Source organism: Prionailurus viverrinus, chromosome D3 (assembly GCF_022837055.1).
Source record: "Prionailurus viverrinus isolate Anna chromosome D3, UM_Priviv_1.0, whole genome shotgun sequence".
NCBI classification, from domain to species: domain Eukaryota; kingdom Metazoa; phylum Chordata; class Mammalia; order Carnivora; family Felidae; genus Prionailurus; species Prionailurus viverrinus.
This window is the reverse complement of record NC_062572.1, coordinates 912,768-929,914: the sequence shown is the minus strand read 5'-3', so window position 1 is coordinate 929,914 and position 17,147 is coordinate 912,768. Positions and strand designations below refer to the sequence as shown.

At 64.4% G+C, this 17,147-nt stretch overlaps 1 protein-coding gene across 10 annotated transcripts in view; it reads left to right on the top strand.

Moving 5' to 3' along the window:
• The window catches only part of FBRSL1 (fibrosin like 1), a 78,961-nt gene that overhangs the window by 29,752 nt on the left and 32,062 nt on the right, over positions 1 to 17,147 (top strand). For all 10 annotated transcript variants that reach the window (XR_007145681.1, XM_047826883.1, XM_047826882.1 and 7 more), the window contains exons 3-4: positions 778 to 882; positions 2,870 to 2,905. Coding sequence is in view for 9 of the 10 variants with exons in the window: in XM_047826883.1 (XP_047682839.1) it covers positions 778 to 882; positions 2,870 to 2,905 (141 nt within the window). In the remaining variant the exon portion in view is untranslated. The remainder of the gene's footprint in view (positions 1 to 777; positions 883 to 2,869; positions 2,906 to 17,147) is intronic.

Sequence of the window (17,147 nt, the reverse complement as noted above, 5' to 3'; positions counted from 1 at the left end):
AACCGGGAGGCTGGAGGGGTAGGGAGGTGGTGGGACGGCAGACCCCAGCTGGCGAGTCAGGGAGGCTGAGAGGGCAGTCAGGAGCCCAGGAAAGCTGGGCCAGGTGGTTCGGGGCTGTAGGAGGTCAGGGTCGGGGCTGTGATGTCTTCATTGCCACGGCTCTGTGAGGTTTGACGTTATTTCCAAGCAAAAAAAAATAGGAGCGAAAATTCCGGGTCTCCTTAACCTCTCGGGGCTTGGTTCGGTCCTCTGTAAAGTGGGCACAAACGTCTCATCGGGGCTTCTGGGGGAGAAGCAGAGAGCTGAGCACCACAGGCCGGGGGGGGGGGGTGGACAGTGTATGACAAAGCAGCCGTCCCGCCGCGGGGTGCTGTCTGCCTGAGGCGAAGGGAGGTCTAGGCCCGGCCGGGGTCCAGGGTGGGGCGTGGCCCGCACACACCCAGCTGGTGGTGCCCTGGGACCGCCGTGGTGGGCGCGGACGCAGAGAGGGTGGGTGAGCTGCCCTGGCCTGTCCTGGAGGCCCGGTGACCAGCTCCCTGGTGTAGTGAGATGGGGCAGGATGGCCCGCGGTTTCCGGGAAAGGGGACGGGGCTGGCGCTTGCTCTTCTGGGTGTTTCTCTCCATTCTGAGTAGTAAATGGTTAGCCTTGTCCCCGCTGCCCTCACCCTGGGTGGTGGCCAGGGACCCTGTGTGGGTGAGCAGGGCAAGACAGGGGTGAGGAGCCCACAGGCAGAGGGTGGGTCTGTGTTTGCTGAGCCTGCCTCTCCCTGTCCCCAGATGAAGGCCACAGCGTCCAGAGGGGGCGACCGCCACAGTGGGGATGACAGCTTCCACGAAGCCACCAGCTCCCGGAGGAGCAGTTCTCGGGACCAGCTCAGTGACGTGAGTGCCCCAGCCACTTGCTCAGCCGCTCGCTCCCGAGTCTCTCGGGTGCCCCCCACCTTCAGCAGACGCTGCAGGCTGCGTGCTTAGGACCCCGAGAGGCTCACGAGAGGGCTTTGCCTTTGCAATTAGCATTTTGCCTTCATTAAAACGTGATTTCTCACTAATTAGGACTTCCCCACTAGGAGGGGTTTAAATGAGGAACGCCGATTAGGCCCCAGCAGGAGCCGCAGGGGAGGCCCCTCTTCCGCGGGGCCGCCCTCTCCCGCGGGTGCTGCTGGGCAGGTGGTGGGCAGGGAGGCGGGTCTGTGGGGGGACAGCAGTGGGAGATGCTTCTGGTGCTGAGGCAGCCTCAGGCCCCCTGGGAGCATGGTGCCCCGCGGAGGCACACTCAGTACCTGATCTGGGGGACAGACGGTGTCCCAGAGGACAGGTCCCCGGGCCTCAGGCATAGTATGGGGGCGACCCTGGCCACACGCAGAGATTGCACTTGGGACTTGGCAGGCAGTAGGGGTCTGGGCACCCTCCTGGGTCTCCCTGGCTCCCTGGCCACAGCCACCTGGAGGAGGGGGTGGGTGGGCACAGCAGGAACTGGGATGGGGACAGGGGGATGGGGGTCCCGGGAGGAAGCCCCTCCCCCTCCCAGAGGCCTTTGTCTTCCTGGACCCTCAGCTGCAGATGCGGGGCGGCCAGGGCCTGGTTTCTGGGTGACTGAATGGAGTTCGCCTCTCTCATTATCATCTCAAAAGGGGCGGGGGTGGGGGGGCGCGGCCAGCAGGGGGAGGCCTGGAGGAGGGCCTAATTGCCCAGCTCTGAGAAGCTTGTCGCCACAAGATGGGAAAATAGGCTGGTAATTGTCTGGGGCCCAGGGCTGCCCTACTTCGGACTCTAATTGCTGGCGGGACCAGTGAAGACGAATTCTGAGCACAGTAGGGGCGGCCCTGAGGGCACAGGCTCCAGGGCAGTCAACAGCACCCCGCCCGCCCCCGCCCCCGTTAGCGGGGCTTGGGGGTGGCCCTCCCCCAGGACCTGGCAAGGGCCTGCCCGGGCTAGGAAGGGTCCCAGAGCCCCAGCCGAGGCTGCTTTGTGCAAAGCGGTGCAGGCTGGGCTGCACTAGGAGGGGACCTCGCTTCCCCCGTGTTCACCCACCCTCCCCGAGGAATCTGCAGTCAGGTCCCCCCCCCCCCTCCGTCCCCCGTCCCCCGCAGCGCGCTCTGGACCCTGGTGTGCGGGTTCCAGCCAGCCTGCCTGGCCTGCCGCGCACGCGCCCCTCGCGCACGCGCCCCTCGCGCACGCGCCCCTCGCGCACGCGCCCCTCGCGCACGCGCCCCTCGCGCACGCGCTACACCTACCCCACGTCCCCCCGGCCCGCCCCCTCCTGTGCCCTGTCCCCCATCCTGCCAGCCTGTGTACTCCTGGAACGCGCCTCCCCACGCGGCTGCCCCACGCTCCGTCATGTGCTGTTGGGGTCACCCTCGGGGATCTCACTGCGTGGCCCCTGGCCTCCAGGCACAGCTGGTCCTGAACTCTCACTTCCCTGACCCCGAGGCTACCAGTCCAGCTCCCTTGCCAGGACCCTGGGAGGCTGGGGGTGGTAAGGACCAGGCCAGCCTGGACACGGGGTCGTGGGGCTGCAGACTGGGCCCCAGGAGGGGCCTGCCTCCCCGCATTCCCGAGGCTACAAGCTGTGAGAGGGGGTGGGGGGCCTCTTGGACATGTGCCGGAGGGCGGAGCCCATCACTGAGGGCACGCGGGGAATCCGAGTCTCCTGAGGAGAGTTCGGTGCTCAGGCACAGCACCAGGCTCCTGGGGCTCCGTGATGCTCTGCTCTACCCTCCCCTGCAGCTTGGAGTCACAGCATCTGCACCCAGGGATGGGGGCTCCGAAGGCTCAGGTCCTGGGTAGAGGGAGTGGTCCTGGGGGGTGGGGGGTGGGCAGCGGTTCTGGGGCCCTGACCCTCTCACTGACTGTCCTTCCTTCCGCACAGAGCTCTGCACAGGCGGTCTCCGGCCGGGGCTACTCGGTAAGTCCGTCGCCTCTCCTCTGCCGTCTGTGCCCTGCATGCCACATCTCCCTGGAGCCCCGACTGTCCCGAATGCTTCCCCCGGGGCTGGAGAGATGTCAGGATGGTCCTGGCCCTGCAGCGGGGCTGGGGGTAACTTGGTACCGGGCTGGGGTGGGGCCAGAGCCGCCAAGATGGGGAGGGAACATCACGCCCGCTCAGGGCCCTGCCCTGGAGAGACCTCCTCAGGGAGTAGGGGCGGGGGAGACCCTGCCTCTGGAGGCCTGCCAGGAAGCAGTTGGAGTGAAGGGCCCTGGGGCCTGAGTGACTGCTCCCCCCTCCCCCGGGGACACGACTCCCCGCACCACAGCCGTGCTGGCAGGCAGCCCTCTGGCCTTAGCTCTGCTCAGGGCCAAGGGCAGGAGGGGCTGGCCTTGCCGAATGGCTCCAGCTGTGTGGGGACCCCTACTCTGCCCCTGGTCCAGGGGAGCAGCCCCTGCCCGGTCCTCACGACTTCATTTCATTTCCCCTTAAGTGTCAGGAGGAACGTTAATGACACCATAAAACCCAGAGCTCCGTAAAAGCCATTTCTGCAGATTTACGGCCATTTGGGCTCACTGGAGGGCGGGGCCGGGGCTCCGCCCGCCTCATCGCTGCAGCCCCTGATTTACTGCGAGTTCCAGAGTTCCAGGGCCTGCTGGGCTGGTTACATAAATCACAGCGGCTTTTTATAGGGTGTCATCAACCCGCTGACTCGCTGTGTGGCAGGGCCACCCCGCACCCCTGGCCCTCCCTTGACCCCCGGCCATCCAACTCAGGGTCTGCCGCCCGGGCGGCTGTGCCTTCGGGTTCCAACCCGGATCAGGTGTGGTGCTTTCCAGCTTTGCCCATGAGGGCCGTACGCTTCTGGGTGGTGGTCGCATCCAGACGCCAGAGGGGCGTCTCTCTGGGGGATCCCTGCCCTCCTCAGGCAGCCGTGACTCCCTTGCCCCCAGTCACAGCCACGGGTGACAGCCTCCTCCTCCCACGGGCCTGGACAGTCCCCATGTCCCAGCCACTCTCAGAGGTGACCACGCTGAGCATGCAGCCTCTGACCAGGAGCTGTGCAGGCACTGGGCTCCGGTGAGGGACAGGGCCAGTGGGCCTGTGGTATGGGGGCAGCTGGCAGTAACGTGCTGTGGTCGGGATCAGAGAGAGTGAGGGGCCAGAACCCCCACCAGCAGGTGAGGCGAGGGATGTGGGCTGGTCCCAGAGGGCCCCCTAGAGAGGCCAGGCCCAGTGATGCCCCATTTGGAGCCTCCTTCTATGTCCAGGTCCCCCTGGGCTGCTGGGGTCTCTCTGCCCTGAGCTTCCTTGCCAAGCCACTGGACAGCCCTTCTGCTCCCAGATTGCGTGCGTCATTCACGGTCTTCTCCCCAAAGAGCTTTTTTGAATGTTTCCTGGAGAAGAACCCATAATTAAGGTGCCAGCTGCTTGCAACTTAACCCCGCACGGCTGTTGCACGGGAGTGACAGGTGGCGGCAGGGACAGGCTCCGCCTGCTGCTGGGGCCGTGGGCGTTCCTATGTGTGCACGCCAGGCCCTGGCACGTGCAGATGTGTGCACTAGGCCCCGGTGTGAGTGGGTGTGTGTGCTGGTCCCTGGCACGTGCCTGTGGGCCCTGCAGGGTGTGGGTGGTTGGCCCCACCCTCCCCGAAGCAGAGGTGTGTCTGGCCCCGGGGAGCCGGAGCTGACCCAGGTGACCCTCGTCCAGTAGGAGCAGGCAGAGTGGGGCGGGTGGGTGGCCAGGCCCAGGCCTGGAAAACACAGTGAGTTCAGCACCCAGATCTCTGCATGCCTCGGGCCCTCAGGGCTGTCTGTGGTGCTGGCAGTGCCCGCCAGGGGTGTGAGGGCTGGGCCAGCTGGATGGGCAGAGGGGTTGCAGCCCTGCCTCTGGATCTGGGCATCACCATGGGAGCCTGGACACTTAGGCGTGTGCGTGTGCGGGTGTGTGCATCATGGGACCCTGGACACTTGAGTGTGTGCGTGTGTGGGCATGAGCATCATGGGACCCCTGGACACGTGTGCATGTGCGGGTGTGTGCCATGGGACCCTAGACTCTTGAGCTTGTGTGTGTGCATCATGGGACCCTGGGCACTTGAGCGCATACGTGTGAGGGTGTGTGTGTCATGGGACGACCCTGGACCCTTGAGCGTGTGCGTGTGCGGGCGTGTGCGTGGCGTTTCAGTGGGTAGGTCGTGTGGCTGCTGCGTGCCCTTGCCTTGTGTGCAGCTCCGTGTGGCTCTCGATGAGAGGAGGGTGTGTGCCACGTCCCCCTGTGTGTTGACATGTGTCTGGCAGGTGGTCTCTCCGTGTGGCTGTGGTGGGGCTGTGCACACCAGCACCTAGAGGTGTCTCGTGTTTCTCCATGAGCCGTGTGTAAGTGCCAGGTGTGGCACAGATGCGTCCCATTTGTGTGTGGCTGACTGCAGGTGGGCCACACGTGCCTGTGTGTGACCCGTGGCCCCTGCCGCTCGGGTGTGTCTGCAGTTGGGGCCTCAGCAGGGCTCGTGCCCGTCTTTGCCCGTCCCTGACAGCGTCCCTGCACTAGGTGCTTATAGACTGGACTTAAAGGGGCTTAATTCTGTGAGGTTCTTACCCCAGCGAATCCCCAATTATTGCCCATCCTCAACAGCTCCTGTCCCGAAAGCTTGGTGCAGCCTCCCCGGCTCACCATCAGATGCTAGTGCCGTGAAATTAGTTGGAAAGGAATTCTCTCAATTTGGCTGCTTGCAACTGAGAGCATGATGACCCATCTCCCTCCCCAGCAGGGACTTGGGGTTTCCTTTATTAGAGAGAAGCGAGGGTCCAGATGGCTACTAAGGCCGGGAGGCCGGCCCTGCCCTCTGCATCCCGAGTGAGTGTGGTGGTCCGTGCTCAGAATGTTCTGGAAGGGGTCTGTGCTCACAGAGGTATGGGGGGCCTGGCAGAGCCCCAACAGGTGAGGCCATCAGCCAAGCAGGTCTCAGGTCTCTCCGTGGTGGACATTGTTGCCATGGCGATGACCCCCCCCCCCAACCTCCAGGTGAGGACACTGAGGCGCGGGGGGTCAGAGAGCCCCCCCAGGTACCCACTGAGGGGCCCAGCCGAGACGCGGAGTGCAGCTGGCGGGCCAGGCCTGCTCTGGTCTGTCACCATCAAGAGGGAGCCGCCTTCCCGGCACCTTGTCCCGCCCCTCGCTCGCCGGCCCCGCCCCCCGCCCGCTGGGGCTCGCAAGCCTGTTCCGCCCTCGGTTCGGGCTCGGGCTGGGGCGATTCTCCGGGCCCACAAGGTGCTTGCGCGTTGTCCCCCCTCGACGAGCGCTTATAGTCTGTTCTGCACCCGTCACTGGTGCTGGGAAGGAACCGAATGGCCAATGTCCCTGCCCCGCGGGCCTCACGGTGCCGCGGAGAAGACAGTGAATAGAGCAGATAAGTACCACTCCCAGGTGGAGGCGGTGAGCGCAGCGGTGCGAAGGCGGTAGGAAGGTGAACGTGGTGCGGCAGGGGAGGCGTCTGCACCACGCCAGTGGCACCCCGGGGCCACGGCCCTGCCGTGGGAGGGGCCCACCTCCGTGTGTGAAGAGGCGCGGGGCGGCAGCTGCTGCGGGAGGGGTCCCCACCTGCAGGAGGGTCCAGGCGAGGCTCTAATTGGACTCCGGGCAGGATGGGGAGAAGGGGTGTCTGCCAGGCCAGGCAGCCGGGAGGGGAGGGGTGTGTGTGGGAGAGCCGGCTCATGTGGGTTGAGTAGCGCCCCACCTGCTAGACCTGCCAGGGCAGTAGCCCCTCACGCAGGGTGGAATGAAACATGCCACTTGGCCTGATCGCCTTGGGGGGATTTCTGGAAACTGACTGTAAGACTTTGGTTGGGCTACGGACCGCCAGTCTCAGCACCTCCTGCCATGGGCCGGGCCGTGGGGGGAGGCTGCCTCGGACTGGGCTGTGCCCCGGGCTGTCCCCTTCACCTCAGTGCCTGGGCAGCCGGGCAGACCTGAGAGCACCTGGCAGGGCCCCAGCGGGTGCCGGGCCGGTGCCCGTCAGTTGCTGAGGAAGCCCGGAGGGGCTCAGTGTGGAAAGACCACTCCCTTGCCTGGGCCTCCGCTCCCCCGCTGTGGGCTTCCCTGTGTGGCCCCTGCGTGGGCCGGTTCGGCCTCCCCACAGCATTAGGGCGCCTTAGGGAGAGCCGGGAGGAGGCAGGTGGCTTCCACACCCTCTCTCGTCACCCGAGAGCCACTTGGACTCAAGGGGCAGGACCGAGGCCCTCTTCCTCGGCAGGAGGGTGCCCACGCTTTGTGAGCGGACACAGGCTGATGGGCACACGCACCCCTCACCCGTTCCGACCCGGCCTCTCCTTCCCCGGGGGGCGGGGGCGCAGCAGGTCTGTGCCGGCGAAGACAGGCGTGTGCGTGCATGAGGCAGCTAGCGCCTGCGGCCGCCGTCTACAAGCGCCTGCAGCGTGCCGGGCCCTGTGTGGCTGTGAATGAGGCTGACCCGAGCTCTGGCCAAAACAGCAGCAGGGCCACACGGAGGGCCACGTGTGTGTGATTCAGCACACACGTGGGGTCCCCCTGTGGCCTTGGGCCACCACTTCCTCCCGGGACAGTGGTGGTAGCTCCTGGCTCTGTGCGTGGTGTCCCGCCCTCCGTCGTGCCTTCCGGGTGCTGAGTCCAGGTGGGCCCTGTGCTTGCTGGGGCCAAGCAGGTGGCCCCCCCGGGGACCAGGGACAGAGCTCGAGGTAACTGACTGGTGCATGCAGGCCGCTTGCCGGCTCTACCTCCTCGAGCCAGGGCCATCTGTGGTTAAAGGTGGGGTGTAGCATGAGATGGGGTGGACCCGGGTCCCAGTGAGGTGTCAGATGGCTGGAGGGTGGGTGGACACGTGCAGCGGAACCCCGGCCGGCTGTCCTCTTTGGGGGAGCTGGCGGAGAGGTGCCCGGGGTGTCCCAAGCCGTCCTGAGACCTGCTTGCTCCTCAGGAGTGGCCGCCCCCGAACAGCGTGGGCTGTGTCTTTACGAGGCAGGTTTACGACATCCATTACCCTGCTCCTTGGGCCACTTCTGAGCGGCCGTAATTTGTACAAAAGCAATAAAAACCAGTCAGCCTGTCCCTGGAGTCAGGGAGCTGCATTCTCCTAACGACCTCTGAGCACAGGGCAGTCCTTGAGCCGCTGCTCGGGGGACGGCGGGGACGGTGGGGGTGTGCACTGAGCACAGTGTCCTTCCCTGTGACGCAGCCCCAGCCAGTGCCTGGTGACTCTTTTCAGAGGATCCACTGTCTACCCACCCTTCATTCACTCAGCCCACCGCCTAGGGCCCTGGGTGCAGCCGTAGCCCACGTGTGTCCAGCTGGTAGAACACGGAGGCCCCTCCCTGTGGGTGGGTGAAGAGCCTGTCACCCAGCGCTTCAGCCCGGCTGGGTCAGGGGGTATCAGCCCCAGCTGGGCAGGGCCACTTTCTCAGGCTGGTCGTGAGATTCCGAACGTGGCCCTAGGGTACCTCCAAGATTGTGTTCCCAGGGAAGCCGACCCTGATGTGGAAGCTGCTGAGGGTTTGAGCCAGAACAGCCAGGCTGGCCCTTTATTGCTGTGCAGTCTGTGGATGGGGCACCGGGAGGGGCGTGGCCTTAGGGGCCTCTGCTCCCGAGCTCCCTTCCTGTGCCCCAGGGCTGCAGGCCCCACTCCCGGAGCCAGGTAGCAGGATGTTCCTGGAAGGGGGCAGGGCAGTGACGTGCTGTGCACTCCCAGGTAGGGCAAGGACAGGACAGAGGATGAAATGATGAACAGGCGACCTACCCAGTACTTTAGTTGCTGGCGAATGGTCTTAGGAAAGATACAGGCGGAGGGGGTGCCGGGGTAGAGGGGGAGGGGTGCCCGGGTAGGGGGGAGGGTCCTCAATCTCTGACTTTATCTTGTACGAGCAGGTTCTGAAGGTAACTGTGTGTGTCTGACAGGTTCTACCTGCCTGGACAGTCACGTGGGCACATTTCTGTACCTCGTCCCTCTGTGGCCATTTTCTGCAGGTAGCCTGGGCCTGGTCCCCTTGCTCTGCTGTCCCAGGTGAGGTCAGCCTAGCCAGGGCAGGGTGTGCCCCAGGCACACCAGGGTCGCATGCCCTCCCCTTCCCGGGTTTCTGGGGACTCACCCTGCTGGACAGAGAAACTTCCCACCCCCACTCCTTTGTCCTGCCAGATGCTGGAGGTGGGAAGGAACAGTCCCCCTGGAGGGTCCACCTCCACCACCGCCAGTGTTCTGCCCGCCACCCCCACTCACAGAGCAGTGCTGCGTGTGTGCTGAGCTGGTCGGTCACCGTCGGGTCAGGGCAGCACAGCCCAGGACGGCCATGAGCGCCTCCGCCCCCAGCCCTGGGACCTGGTGCCGTGGGCCGCACCTGCCATCAGCACCTGCCGTCCTGCTGGGGCCGCGCCAGAGCTGCCTGCAAGGGTCACGTGTGGCTCCTGCGCGCCGGGATGGGGGACAGGGACGGCCCCTGCTCACATTCCTCCCCGCGCTCCACAGCGCCACAGAGCCCTGTCCTAGAGGGAAGGGCCAGCTGGGTAAGATCAGGCCAGGGTCTGCACTGCAGGGGAGGAGCGTGACGCTGCCCTGGGGCTGGGGGCCTCAGTGTTCTCTGGAAGAGGGCCAGGGCGGTAGCCCTACAGGGCCACAGAGACAGAGTGAAAGTGTTTGCTGTTCCTGTGCCATCTCCGAGTGCACACGGTTCTGGAGCTCTGCGCGTCCGTGACGGTGGCCCCGGGAGCTCCCCCGCACCGAGGGTGCAAACAGGGCGGATCTCTGGTGCCTGCCCTTCTGGGCAGACGGCAGGAGAAAGCAGACCCGACAGGTGCTTTCACACAGTGTTGGCCACCGGTAGGAGACCCTCACTCAGAGAGGGGCAAGCACGGGGTGCCAGGCGGGGGGCAAGGTCAAGGTCCGGACAGAGAGCTAGAAGGAAAGGGTCACGTGGAAGCTGAGGGGGCCTAGCCGGCTCATGGGGCCAAAAGGGATGCCAGCTTCAGGCAAGGCTTGTCCCAGCAGCCCAAACACGTGCAGCCCGTTGGCAGTTCTCTGGGCAGATGGCTCCATGAGGGGTGGGGCGCTGTCGGCAAGAGGGGACTGGGTTCTGGGAGGCATCAGGGCCCTCCAGCTGGGGGCCTGGAACCCTGAGCACAGCTGTCTGTGCCTCGGGGGTCACACAGTTGTGTCACGGCCCTCGTGCTTCTGTCAGAGCAAGGGCCGGATTTAGTGTCAGGAGAGCGTACGTTTGTGAGAAACTGGCTTGTCTCTGTGACGTTTTCCAACCGTCTTTAAAACTTCCTCCCCCATTGTCATATTTCAAACTGGCAACAGGCGCATAAAAGAGGCTTCACCCCACTACAGGGGGAGTGCCTGAGGGCAGGTGCCCAGCCCTCCGGCCTCGGGGAGCAGCTGAGAGAACGCCCCTAACTGGGCAGGTGGGGGTCTGGCACACGGGTGGGCCACGGATTGGGGCCTGCCCCGGTCAGTTTGCAGGGACTGCCAGGAGAAGCCATCCCGTGTGTCCCCCGCACCCCGTCCCCAAAAACTCCCAGCCTCGCAGAGTCTATCTTCCTACCTGCTCTCTGTAGGGAAGGCCCCACCACGGGCCACACATGTTCCAGCTGTCCCCTGGCTGCCTTGTGGACTCCAGGGCACCCACTCGGGCCACTTGGGGACATTTGGCCGGGGGAGTGTGAGCCTCGGACACTAAGGTCACTCTGCAGTGTCCTCTTGGCTGGGACTACACATGGTGTGGACTCCAGGAAGGCTTGTGGGGGCCATTGCAGCCCCCGTGCCTGTGCCCTGTCTACGTCGCCCCCCCCCCCCCCCCCCAGCACGCGGGACACCTCAGAGGGGCAGGGAGGCTGGCACACTCCCTGCCCGCCTGGCCTGGGGTGCGGGCAGCCCCTGCCCTCCCTTCAGCTGTAGGTCACTGTGGCTTCCCGCCCCTGCCAGGCCCTGCGCTTCGGTTCCCCGTTCCTGCGTCCGGCCTCCAGGCGGGTGCCCGGGAGGGTCCGCCTTCTGCCCGGGACCCTGCTCGGAGCCACTGAGCGCGTAACTGCCCGGGGCAGTTTGGTGCCGAGTCCCGGGACTCCCGTCCGCCCCGTGACCAGGCCCCAGCCCTGCCCCCAGAGGCTGGACACAGACTCTCTGCACAGGCCCACAAGGACGCCTCCGGGCGGCGGCCACACACGCGGGAGCCGTGGCTGGAGGGAGGGCGACAGGCCGGGCCTTTGGGAGATTCAATTATGTGGGACACGCGGGGCTGCGAGGGCACAGGAGGTTAGGAATTAATGTTAACGCTGTTCTGGTTGAGACTTTTTGTGTTGATAAATAATTCATGAGGCAGTTAGCGCTTTGAGTCTGACAACACGAGAATATATTAATACAGTCGACGCCGTGAAAGGTCAGCCGTGTGCGGCGGGGCTGCGGCCCATCTTTTATTCTCCTCTGACACGGGCTCGTTAATGATGCCAGCCCCGCGAGGGCTGGCGGGGGAGCCGCTAACGAGGGACAGGAAGAGGGGGTTTGTGCCGGCCGTGGGCACGGAGGAAGACACGGACCTGAGGGACTGGCAAGGCCCCTGAGGCGGGAGCAGAGGGTCCCCGCCATCCCCTTGAGGCTCGGGAGAGGCGAGCAGGGACCTGATCGTGAGGTGGGGCTGTTTGCCGTCCCAGGTGTTTGTTGAGCGCTTAGTGCGGGCGGGGGGGCGGCTCCAGGCCCTGTGGTCGGGGGATTGGAGGAAGCCCAGGAACCCCCACTCTCATGGGGGCCATGGGACAGCGGGACGGGGAGAGAACGTGGAGGGGCTGTCGGGCCGGGGTCCAGAGGTGCCACTGAGCACACTGGGGGAGGGCGTTCCACAGGGACATGTGTGTGTGTGTGTGTGTGTGTGTCAGCCTGAGTGTGCAGGCATGCACGTATGTGCGTTATTACCCTCACAGCGTGGCCTGCAGGTAGGGGAGGCAGGGTTAGCAAGGGGCCCTCGACACCTGTGGGGAGAAGGAGCTGCCGGGGCCCAGTGCGGGGCGCAGCGGGGCGCCCGGGCAGGCAGGTTTGGCCCTGTTGGGGCTCGGACTCCCGAGAGGGACAGGGCCACCCCGGCTATGACGGGAGATGGCGACCAAGAACAGGCAGCAACCGGGGCGCCAGGCCTCGGTCTGTACAGGCAGCAGTGTCCCCCATGCTGCCACCACCCTGGGGCACCACCCGAGCATCCTCTGCCCTGGTAGGCGATCTCAGACGAAACAACACCCAGCTCTCCTCGAGATCTTAGGGAACTGCAACGAGGGAATATTAAAAGTAATTTGTGTTTTTCACAGTGGTGTTGTAGGTTGGCCCCCACTGGGAAACCCAGAATCCCTCAGGAGTGCCATCCCCTTGAGACCCTGCATCAGGAGCGGGAGGAGGACAGGACAGTTCAGACATCAGCGGTCAGAGCCCAGGTCATGCCTCCGTTCAGTCATCCGTCCATCCGGGCATCCGTCCCCCGCCTGCTCCACGTGGGTACTGTGTGCACCACGCTAAGTTTTCCATCCGTCCATCCAGGCATCCGTCCATCCATGCGTTTGTTCCAGGCCTGCGCTGTCTGGGTTCTGTCCAGGGGCAGCAGGTGGGTCATGGGCCAAGCAGTGGAAGGATCAGAATGTTGCCCCGGGTCCTCTTGAGATTCAGAGGCTTGGGGTCTGGCTTCCCCTCTGACCGGGTGCTGGATCTGCCCGGCGCCATGTGGCCGCTGATGTGGGCTCTTGCAGTCGGCTACTCAGAAGCTGCCGCGTTTCCCGCCTCAGCTCAGACTTGGGGCTCAGGGATGGTCCCAGGCTGCCACCAGCCCCCACACTTGTCACCTTGGTGACTGCTCCCAGCCAGGTCTCCAAGGAGGCCTGGGAGCGGGAGACAGAATGCCAGCCCACTTGTCTCTCAGGGCCCAAAGAGCCCACTGCCCGCCGCTGCCGGTGAGGAGGCCTCCAGATGGGAGGCCGCCCGGAGCTCCCCATTGCACCCGAGACGCAGACTCCCTGGGCGGGAACAGCCTGGGGCTCCCTCCCACCGCCCCTGGCTGTGAGGGGCCGCGGGGCTGCCTAGGGGTGCGGCCTAGGGGAGGCAGCCCCCCCCTTGATGACCCCCCTGCTCAGGGAACGTGGCCCCGCCTCCCCCCTCCCACGCGCGCCTGCGCAGCTCCAGCTGCGCGTCTCCGCTAAGTGGGTCTCGCTCACCATCAGCCCGTGGAGGCCGTCCGCGCTCGGGCTATTAGGCTGCAGTAACTTAATTGCTCGTTAATTGGGTAATTAGTGCTTTGTTTTGCTTTAAAGCCTAAATACTCATAAAAGTGAATTAGCTGAGTAAACAAGAATGGGATTTTCAGGGTCCCCATCCAGCTATCGTGCATAATTAATCAGGCTCACTGTGACTTTCTGGGCCAGAGTGGCCTGGAGCCCTTTGCAGGGTGATACTGTGTGATACCCAGCCCTGTCCCAGCTGCCATGAGGGCGTCCCCGGCTTGGGGTCCTGACCAGAGAGGTCAGATGGAGACCATGGGTTCCAGAGCCCCCTCACCCACTCACCTACTCTGCCTCAGTTTCCCCATCTGTACGCAGGTGGGGCTGTGGTGGCGCCTGAGTTGTACAGAAGTGACCTCAGTGAGCAAATGTGCCGTCAACCTCACCCCCCATACCGTCCCAGGCCTCCCGCTGCTGGGATGCAGGGACACCTCTGTCCTGCCTGCCCTGCCGGCCCAGCGGACCCCCAGGTCCTAGTGCTTGGCTCCTGCCTCTGGGCCACACGACTGCAAGCAAGTCCCTTTAGCTTCTGAGCCTCCACTTTCTTGTCCGTGTAATGGGCTAATACCACGGCAAGCACTGGTTGGACAGCTCCCGCCTTGTGTCGTGTGACCCACACTTGGGGTGCCGTTCAGCACTTGAGACGGTCACCCAGCTGGTCCTGTGGCCGCCCCAGAGGAGACTGCGGCCCCCACCCCACTCCTGGCACCCTTGCCTGCCCATGGGGTCCCGAGGCATGGCCCTGCATTGGTGGCGCTCACTCACATGACTGGGGCGCCCCAGCCCCAGTGCCCAACCTGTCCACGACCTCTTGTTTAGCTTGCCCTGCTTCCTGGGCGTGCGTTCTGAACCCCCGTGGAGTGCGTGCAGCACGATGGAAGGGAGTACCCTCATGTCCTTCTCCACGGAGGAGGGACACCCACGCAGGCGGAAAGGCAGCCGCTCCCTCCCCCAGGTTCTTCAGAAGCAGTGCCAGCAGGCACAGTGAGACCCGTGAGGGGCTACGGGAGGGTGAGAGCCCTAAGCACAGACGAGCTGTCGGCACGGCCACACGCATGGGGACAGGTGGCTCTGTCAGGTCCCCTGGGTGCACACGTGGCGTGCGGTGGGACACCCATCGGAGTGCCCAGGCGCTCACGTGACAGAGGCCCAGTCACACGCGTCGCAACATGCACACGCACGCGTGAGCCATGACGGCACGCCCAGGGAGAACGACCACAGCGAGGATTCCTCGGGTGTCCCCAGGGCACATGGAAAGTGCACGGACACACCTCAGGGCGCATGGGTCCGGTCCAGGTCGGGTCGGCACTAACTGTCCAGCAGCTCAGACACTCTGAGTTTCCGCCTCCACGCTCAAGTGAGCTGCATAGAATGTTCCGTTGCCTTCCACCCCCACGTAGACCATGGACCCTGCTGATTTTTCTGGTTTGCAGCTGCTTGGGCCTTTGCGAGCAACAGTGCCCTTCCGGAGTGAGTCCCAGACTGGTGAGAAGTAAGGTTCTCCTTTGCCCCCGGGCAGCTCTGCAAGCTGGACCTCCAGAGGCGGTACCCCAGACTGTGGACCACACCACACGCCTCCTGCTTCGCAGGATAGAGTGGGGCACTGAGTGGGAAGCTGGAGCGGGGAGGACTTTCAGCATCCTCATCCAGGACAGGGCCCAGGACGGCCTCTGGGCCCCACGTGAGCAGGAGGGACCCTGCCCCGGCTCCCCGCCTCTCTCCTCTCCACTCCCCGTGGGCACCTCTGGGCCAGGCCCAGGTGCTGGAGCAGCTGACGGGAGCCGGGGGCTCAGCGTCAAGTTTCCCCGCCCATGAATTTTTCATGCCTTTGTTTGAGAAACGGAAGGCCAGCGGCCTTCCCCTAAGCTCCGCCGTGAAGCGGTAATAACGTTCGCACTGAGACGAGAAAAAGGCACATTTCTGTTGCTGTCGGATGACCGTGTTGATTTGCGTCTCCCGATTCTGGAGGGTGACGAGCAGCCCCACCCGAGCAAGCGGCTGCCCGGGTTTCTGGAAGAAAGGCCTGGTGATGGAGGCCAAGTTCTCCAGACCTCCTGAGCAGGTGCTCGTCGGGGAGCAGGGCACTGTCAGGTGAGAGGTGTCTGTGCCCAGACCCTCTGGGGGGCTAGACGCCTCCAAGGGCTGTTCAGGTGACGTGAGGGAAGAGGCTGAGGCGGATGACAGCGATGGCAAAGATGCTGGTGGTGACGATGCGACGATGGTGGCGATGGTGATAAAGATACCATCGTGCCGTATGTCGTGCTGGCTTCGTACCCAGCACTGTTCTAGTGCTCTGCACGGATTCACTCACGGAACCTGCGCAACAGCCCTGTAGGTGCGCCGTTGTCTGTTTTTTGCAGAAGCACAGACTGAGGCACAGAGAGGTCAAGGGACTTGCCCAGGCCTGCACAGCATAGGTGGTGGTACATCGTCCCAGCGGGCGTCTGCTCCAGAGCCCGTGTTGTGGCCTCCCAGCCATAGCCAGCACGTCTCCTCGGGGCCTGGAGTCTGTCCTGTGCTCCGTGGACTCCCCGCCTGGACCCCCACCCACGCCGGGGCCACCCGGCCCAACCCTGTGAAGGTCACCTCGCTCAAGCGGCCCCTGTAAGACGGATGTGGCTCTTTTTCCCTCCTTGCCCTGATTAATTGCCTCATTCAGTTCCGACTCTATTGCAGTTAAACATTAATTCAGTAGGACTTAATAACGCGAATTCATTTACGACGTGGCCTGTGCTGGCTGACAGGGGTGTGCTGTTTGGTTAATTATAGGATCCGTGCACTCGCCGCAACGCACCCTCACCCCGCCTTGATTGTCGGGCCATTAAGCTCTCATCGCGACACCAAAAGCCGTGGGGAGAGGTGTGAGGCGGCCCGGCCTGGGGGGTTCCGGGCGTCCCAACGCGGTCTGGCCGCACACGAGGCCCAGCCCTCCCGGCAGGGTGAAGGGACCGCGGTGTCCAGCCCAAGGGCTTGGTGCCACTAACGGAGCAGGAAGAGGCCCGGCGGGGGGCCTCCCACAGCTCTGCCAGCAGCTTGGCTGTTCTGCGCCAGCTGTGCACGGGCCCCCTTCCAGGGCCCCCTCCCACAGGCCACGACCCTCTGGCCCCCACCCCTTCTCTGCCAGCACAGAGACCCTGGCCTTCCCTGTCTCTAGGCCGGGGCTCCCACAGCAGAGTTCAGTCCCAGCTCACTGGGACTGCACAGTGACACTCCACGTGTTCTGGAATGTTCCAGCCCCTCCTCGCCTTCCCATATGCCTCCTGAGTTTCAGCCCCTCTCCCCTCTCCCCACCCCCGGACCCGGCCACGCAGGATTGCCCTAGCCTCTAGTAGCCATGTGTCCAGCACACTGTGGGCCCACCGGTGCCTTCTGTGAAAGGACCTCTCCCCGATGCCGGGGGTCGGGGGGCCTCTGTCCAGGCCCTGCGGGGGGGGGGGGTCCGTGGGGCTGAGGGTGGGAAGCTCGTGGCCTCAGAAGATTCCCCCCCAACGTGCCCAGCCCCCAGGGTCACTTTAGGCTACAGCGAGTGGCACACGTGCGCAACTCTGTGAGCTTTGTCGTGGAGCGCACCCCTGCCCTCACCCCGGCCCCCTCCCTGCGCTAACCAAGTGGAGGGCACCGCGCGAGCAGTGCGTACCCCTGACTCCCTCCCACCCTCCTGCGTGGCCCCCCGAGATTTCTCTTCAGCGGGATAATTCATCTGACGGGACGTGTCGTAATTGCAGTTGCTGGAAAGGGATTATTTTTCTTTATGTTCTTGCGGGGGGGCATTGCTGTGGTTTCTAGAGGAGCAGTCTTTCTTTTTAAAGCTCTTCGCACTGAAAACGGAAAACAAAGATTTGTTCGCATGATTGCCAGCCTTCCTTTAAAGCAGCCAAGCTGACACGTGGAGTGGTTTATGCCCAGTCTGTGGCGGCTCTCCCGCAGGCGGTGCTGTGGCCACAGCCTGTCCTGA